General features: G+C 41.9%; 1 protein-coding gene across 1 annotated transcript; it reads right to left on the bottom strand.

Annotated features, from left to right (window-relative positions):
- Nucleotides 1–164: 164 nt before the first annotated feature.
- On the bottom strand, nucleotides 165–5,083 carry LOC133892755 (DNA-directed RNA polymerases II, IV and V subunit 11). The gene is made up of 6 exons (XM_062333700.1): nucleotides 4,805–5,083; nucleotides 3,174–3,261; nucleotides 2,762–2,851; nucleotides 2,603–2,681; nucleotides 2,419–2,514; nucleotides 165–422 (listed from the first exon to the last, which is right to left on the bottom strand). The coding sequence occupies exons 2-6, from the start codon at nucleotides 3,224–3,226 to the stop codon at nucleotides 378–380; spliced, it is 363 nt and encodes a 120-aa protein (XP_062189684.1). The 5' UTR covers nucleotides 3,227–3,261; nucleotides 4,805–5,083; the 3' UTR covers nucleotides 165–377.
- Between the last annotated feature and the right edge of the window lie 2,214 nt (nucleotides 5,084–7,297).

Below are 7,297 nucleotides of genomic sequence, written 5' to 3'. Positions count from 1 at the left end.
CACAAAAGCAGCTGAACTCAGGGACACTCCGGCTCCCAGCGAGCTGCTGTACCAGTTTGATCGTGCAAACACAGGTGACAAGATCATAGCACACCAAAAAAGCTATGCCAGAGTAAGCATGACAGAGCAAGCACAAGAAGACAAGGTACTGGCAGTTCAGGGGCTAGTCTTGGAGTCTTGGACTCTCAACACAGGTTTAAGGATAGAGAAAGTACTGGCAGTTCATGGATCAGTCTGACATGTTTCACAACCCTTGAGCGTTCTTATTAGGGCAGCTCAGGCCTCAGATTAAACTAACACGTTCTTTTTAGGACAGCTCAGGTCTCAGATTAAACTAACACGGGAAGCTTTTACGTCAGATCTCTGGCGCCATGGATCTAGTACCCCTGCTTCACCCTTTCCTCGTACCTGTTCTTCTCATCCTGAAAACACAATGTCAGTAGCACATAGGTATGATCCGATTAGACATATATCAGCATGCCATCTTAAAATTGAGACAAGAATGCCGAGAGTTCAAAATGAGTATTAAAAAAATATGCATTGGCAAAAGCAAACTGAACAGAACTTCCATGACATGAATTGGAGAACGCAGCTGACAATGCCAGAAGGAGAGGACTAAGCTTCAACATGCAACATACGAACTCAAAGTACAAAAAAATAGCACAACAAAGCCTACCCAAGGAGCATAATCCGAGCATCAGCACTTCACTATTTTGTACCAAATCAAACGATTAAAAACATGACATGAAAGATGCTAGGTAATCAGCAAGCATCAAGTAGTCATATGGAGATCTAGTTAACACTTAGTAGCAACAGATGAAATGGCTAGATGCAGATTAAAGCTTCACCAATAGTCCAATATTTGGATATGATTTATCTGTTCTGAAGATATCCATGCTTCCCTAACCAAAAGAGTAATTGTATATGAGAGGAACTAATGTGGAGATGGGATCTCTTCGGATGCATCTAAAAACTATATTTATATTATACAGAGATTCTCATGAGTGGTCCAAAGCATCGTATATGCTATTTCTAATAGTAAAGTTACCAAGGAGTTTGCCTAACAGCAACATCACCACTTTGTTCTGAAGAGCAATGCGACATCGAAACTTTCAGCCTACCATTCAGATTTCAGTAGGTTGTTGCTTAAAAGCTTTGTTTCAGAAGGTATAAGGTCGTTACTTAGCAACACGAACTTGGCAGAAGATGCATCATGAACAAACAAAAGATTGACATGACACTCTATAATGTATAAATCTGCTCTTACTAATGTTTTTAAATGTAACATGTGCTTGTCAAATGCTCCAACACGAATAAATGCATGCCAGGGATTTGTTTGGAGTCTAGTTCAACCATCTTTTTTTTTTTAGGGGGGGGGGGGGGGGAATCATCAAAAATAATATGAATATTTCATATTTCTTCCCAATACTTCAAAATGACCAAGCTACATCAAATTTATATCAAAATATGCAATTTTGCCTTTCAAATCAATTACTCATAACACAAAAGTATTCCTTAATACAATCCCCTCCCCCCCCCCCCCTCCCCCAAAAAAAGAAAATAAAAAATATGCCTTGCCCAAACTAGAACTTTTATACAGCAATAGACTATTGCCGAATGTCATGTCAGTTGCCATGCAACCTGGGAAAACAAGGCTAATACCAAAATTTATAGAAAGAAATTTATGAATAACTTTTCCTAGTGTTCCAAAGACTCTTATCAAGTTGTACATGGTTAACATGGGAAACTAAGGTAATGAGACAATCCTTTGGAAAGGTAAAGAACTTCAGAATGAACTTAAGTCTATAATAAGAATTTGAAGCTAGAATAAATATGCAAATTCTATTGAAGGCAGGCATGTGATGCGAGTATGTAACATCTCTAGTTCATCATGTTAAGTTGTCCGCATTCCACATTTCTTTATAGCATAAGGCCAAAAATAAAAAAGGGTTCTATAATACCCTCAATAGTCAATAGCAGTATTGTCAAGAGGACACCATGGGGTGGGAGTATGCAGTCACAAATTAAGGTATGTATATACCCAAATTCTTTTTCCAATATATCTAGCAAGTTTTTCTTGTGATGATGAATATATATAGCATGTAAATCCATAAGCAAATCTAAAATTCCATGGCATGGCTGGTTACAACGTTTTAATCTCGATTGAACAATAATAACATATTGTTTTAATATTAATCGAGTTATCGGGCCAAACAACCAACACATCTAAATCCCATAATCAATAAATTAAAGAACTTCCCATGAAAATGTGATAGCGACAGAAGCAGAAGGCACATTATTTTATACAATAGAATCAGGTTAAAATGTTCCTTCTCATTTCCCCTTACTACTCCATGACACAACAGTGCATTACAAGAAAAGTAACTAAGAATTTGAGGGAACATATCATAAACAGACCTCAAAAGCTTGCTTAAGGTACTCGAGCTCCTTGTCTAGATCATTGATCGCCTGGGTGTAGGCCTGCGTCGGGGAGGACTGGCTGGTAGTATGGATCTGTCCACACAACACAAGATAATGTGAGACTAGCTGAAAAGCTCTTGAGAGAACAAAAGAATTAGCACAAATAGAATTTGCATCATACCCTAACAATAATCTTGTACTGAAGAGGGTGAGGGAGCTTATAGCCAGCAAAAAGCACATTTGGATCTCTGTGCAGCTGCCTGCAGAATCTCACGCCCATATAGGCGTCATAAGAAGCATTAAAGAAGAGGGCAAGAAATGCAAAAAACAAAGTGCTTACATGCGAAGGATGTTGCCAATGGTGTGGTCCTCACGCTCGATGGTGAACGATGCAGCATTCACAATCTTAGTGTCCCTCTCATACGACACCCTGCACGAATAATTATCAGTACAGCAACCACAGCTTACAAGTAATTGAGCATGAGAAGAGGCTCCTATAAGCCCCAAAAGAATGTCTAGCTGCAAAAAGATTGAAAGCAAGAGAACCACCAGACCAAGCATCAAACTTTGACAACGTTATTCCAAAAGATCCACTTCACATAAACTGGCAGAAATTTCTACTAGCACAAGCATTTACTGCAGCATTGCCCGAAATGTCTCACTGCTCTCTATCAAAGCAAGCCATACCCAACAAAGATCAACCGAAGCCTGGATAAATCTTGGCTGAGTGAGGGGGCAGGGGAAGGACTCACTTCTTGGTGCCCTCAGGCACGACAAAGCGCTCATAGCGATCCGGGGCATTCATCTCCGGTTAACTCCTTGCTCCTCCCTCTTCAATCACTGCAAGCATACCACAATGGAAAAGAATAGCATCTCAGCAGTCAGACTTTGGTTCCTAAATTTTGTCCAGTACACCCAACATTGGGAGAACCCATCAGATTTTATGACTTTGACAGCCTTCATATAGAATAGAAAAAACAATCAATTCAGGGGTGGACTAACGTTTGGGGCACTAGGGTTCAGTTAAAATGATAAATTCAGGGGCGACTGATGTTTGGGGCACTAGGGTTCAGTTAAACCACCAGATTTTCTCGCAAAATAAAATGTTGTTCCAACTCCACCCACACAGCAACCGAATCCGCAACAAACTGGACTTGATCGGAGAGCACGCGAGATTTGGATTTTAGGACTAGCGGTAGAGAAATAGATTCTGCAGAACACACACACACACACACACACACAAAAATCACTCAACCAAGCTAGGTTCCTTAGCAACGAGGAAAGAAGAAATCGATCCTGGTCCAGGGATGGATCCACACTCCATGCCAGTCAATCACCAAGGGGTATGGTGACGCTGACGAGAGAAGGGAAGAGGGGTGGAGTTGGGGGGTTGACTGGGTAGACCCCGGTGCGGAGGTCGGTTTTCGGAGAAGGGAGAAACAAGTTGGGGAATGAACGTACTGAAACAGTGATCTGCAGGGCAAGGTGAAGCGACCTTTCCTTTGGTTCTTCTCATAAGAAGGCTCAAGCCCAAAAGGCAAATAGCCTGATTCAGTTTAGGGCCAGTTTGGCATGGTTCCGGATTCTCCCAGAAACATTTCAGATTCGATTTCTCTCTGGAAATGTCTCTGGTGAATGAGAGTCACTGCTGAAATCGTTTGGCTAGCAGCTAGCTGTCTGGATTCGGATTATTGAAAGAGAGGATGGTGGTGCAATTGACAGATGCACCCCTATCTTTATATGCTGTTTTCTTTTTTGCAATAACAACATCTGATATGAGTGCTGATAAAATACATGCTTCCAGGAAGAAGTTACAAAATACATGCGTCCAAGAAGACATTACAAAATACATGCTTCCTTTAATCAGGTAATAATAGAAGCATCATCCAACTATTCGGATGTCCAAATATGAGTGCTACCAAAATACATGTTTCCAAAATGACATTCAAAAATGATACGAGTGCCATCAAAAGACATCCAAAATGTGGAAGTCATGAGAATTGAGCTATCATCTAGATTGCAATATTGCTCTCGCAAGATACCACTGGAACTAGCAAGATTGCAATATTGCTCTCGCATGCCTTGCATATCTTCCGCCATCTGCACAAATCATGTTCATGTGAACAAACATATACCTGGAACTAGCAACCATGCCCAACTAGCATCACAAATTAACAGATTGTTGCACAAAGCATAGCACATATATTATGCAAAAGAGCCCGGCAGTTATCTTCTATCACAGTACACATATATTATGCAAAACAAAGGCATAGGACAGGTGCATGCCAGCCAAATCGACTCCTAATCGTAGCACAAATCATCCAATCATCGCATCACCCGCATCTCAGAGGAGCAAGGACAAACGGAGGTGCAGAGGAGGTACCTTTGCTTGGCGGTGCTGAGGACGAGCCGCGACCTCTTGATGCTTGCCGGCGCGGGCGGGACAAGTGGAATGCTGGGTACTGAGAGAGGAGGCCTAATCCGGTGCTGGAGCCGGCCGACCTCCGGGGGAGGGCCAGCAAGCGGCGGTGGATGGAGGGTCGGCGGGCGGAACCCTAGTCCGGGGGCACGCGTCGATGCTCAACTGGAGTTGGGATGGGGGGCGACGAAGCGGAACGCTCGGCGGCCTCTACGCGATTTGGCGAGTGGCACAGGTGGGTAAATAGAAGGGAAGTTGAGGTGGAATTTGGCCAGTGGCCAGCAGCGATTCTCTGGAGAGAGACGGGAGGGAGAACGCTGCCAAAAGGATCCTCGGAGTTTCATATTAATGACGTGATGTTGGAAAATTGTAACAAAAATTAGGTTCAGATTTCATTAGAGAAGAACTATAGGGTACCCGATGAAAACACTAACCAGCAGGTGTTACACGTATAACTTATTGTTGGGTTGATAAAGATAAACTTCCACAAGGGCGGTTTGATCGATGTCGTGGAAGCAGCTCCTCCAACGTAGTCGAAGTTGTCGACGTCGAGGAAGTAATTGTAGCTGAGGACGTCGATGAACAGGAAGTAGTCGAAGTTGAGAACGCAGTAGACATAGCAATCACCAAGCGATCGTGCTGAGCACTGCCCAAAAACCTAATCGTTGCCCAGTGCAGGTCTTTACGCAACACCAGTTTCGAGATATCCCACTCTCCTCCTCCTTGATGCACGCCTAGAGAAGATAAAGGCAAGGCTTGGCAACATAACAGTTCACTGTAGCGCTTGCGAGAGAGAAGAGGAATGGGAAAAATGAGAAGAAGAGGAAACAGAGAGCCACAACTAGGTTGTCTCCTAGTTATCATATAGCCATAAAATGACAATTTCTGTTACAAATGGCAATTAATGACAATCAAATCAGGAGTTTTAATCCCATTAAATCATCAGAATAAAATGCCATATTTATCTCTAGTTTTAAACGCATGTTTAATCACATTAAAATAGAATAAAAAGGAAAAGATAATTACATGGCTGAGTATCATTTCTACATGTACGTGTCATGCTCGTCACAAGTAATAAGTCATGTGATTTTTCAAGCGAAAAATACATAAAATACACCTGTGTGTAGCCAAAGTCCCTCTCTTTCTCTCTCATGTGTTTCTATTTTAGACACTGAAGAGAAATAACCATATAAACATGTACAACTCTTTTTGGACTAACAATATAGGACTAAAATGTGCATACTTTGGAATTTCATGAATGGGCCAATTCCAACACATGATACCGCTCCTCACCAATATTTCTAGATCCCTTATAAAATTCTTCAAGAGTCACCCAAATCTTCTGAGTGCTAGTGAGGTTATGGACTCTACTAAAACACCTCCTTACTAATTCCCTCAAAGATGGTGTTTCTAGCTTTAGCGTTCCACTTTCTTTGATCCTCATTGTTGTGATGTGTGATAGCCCTCTTTGACGGCTTTCCATACTCCGAGGTCAATGGCCTCTAGATGACTAGCAATCTAGGTGAATTATCCTACACACAAAGTTTTGCAACCTAGTTCCATCGCTATTCTGGTATGGCAATACTACTAAAGTAAATTACGAAAATTAAATGCTAGAAGTAAATTGCACAAATGTGAAGAGAGGGATAGGAAGACTCAATTTTTTCCTAAGGTATTGAGGAGATTGTTCTCCCCCTTAGTCCTCATTGAAGCACCCGTGCAAGGGTTTAGTTCCCTCTTAATCCCGCATAAGGGACCAAATGTTTTCTAGTGGTAGTCCTTCTCCACTCCGGATTAGTGGACTCTCAACTAGTATATCTTTTATCTTAAAGCTTCAACAATCACTCGACCATGTAGCTCACCAAGTTCAATCACCACCAAGCTGTCTAGATGATTCCAATCACCAATAATAACAAGCTAAGAACCTCACTTGACCTAATATGAGCCAAAGATATGGATGGATGCACACTAGTTACTCTTCTAGCACTAATGATATCATTAACCTTACAATTAAGAAGCTTAGAAATCACTCAAGTGCTTCTTCTTCCTCTTGACTCTCCAGGGATGTAAATGAGCTTAACCACTAGCCAAGGGGGTCTTCTGTTAAAATAGTTAGCAACTGAGTCAATCAACGATGTAACTAATCCGTAGTCTCACTCAGATGTGCTACCGTGAAGTATCTCATGATTTAGCAGGCTTAAACGGTTCTATGAACTTTCTCAGCCGATATTGTCAGACAATGTTCAGGCGCTCTGCACCATGTATTCATAACAACCCGGCCACATTTTGTGAATAGGAAATCATTCTCTCCTCTCAATTGTTTCATGGCATCAGAGCCTACCTCCCACCCTTTGTCTAGCTCTCCCAAAACTCCAAATCTAGCCATGGCCATTACAACATCAAGCTCCGTTGGTTTGCTCCCGTTGCCATCCTTCAATCACTTGATCAACATCAAAC

The sequence above is a fragment of the Phragmites australis genome, chromosome 15 (genome assembly GCF_958298935.1).
Source record: "Phragmites australis chromosome 15, lpPhrAust1.1, whole genome shotgun sequence".
Taxonomy (NCBI): domain Eukaryota; kingdom Viridiplantae; phylum Streptophyta; class Magnoliopsida; order Poales; family Poaceae; genus Phragmites; species Phragmites australis.
Note: the sequence above shows the minus strand (reverse complement) of the source record. Positions and strands in the feature narration are given on the sequence as shown.

Bases quoted from the DNA above. Each gene is read 5' to 3' on its own strand.
- LOC133892755 (XM_062333700.1), bottom strand. From the start codon at position 3,226: ATGAATGCCCCGGATCGCTATGAGCGCTTTGTCGTGCCTGAGGGCACC. The intron at 2,515-2,602 runs GTATGATGCAAA...TTGTGTGGACAG, and splicing joins AGTACAAGATTATTGTTAGG to ATCCATACTACCAGCCAGTC. The intron at 423-2,418 runs GTCTGTTTATGA...TTGTGTTTTCAG, and splicing joins ACCTTAAGCAAGCTTTTGAG to GATGAGAAGAACAGGTACGA.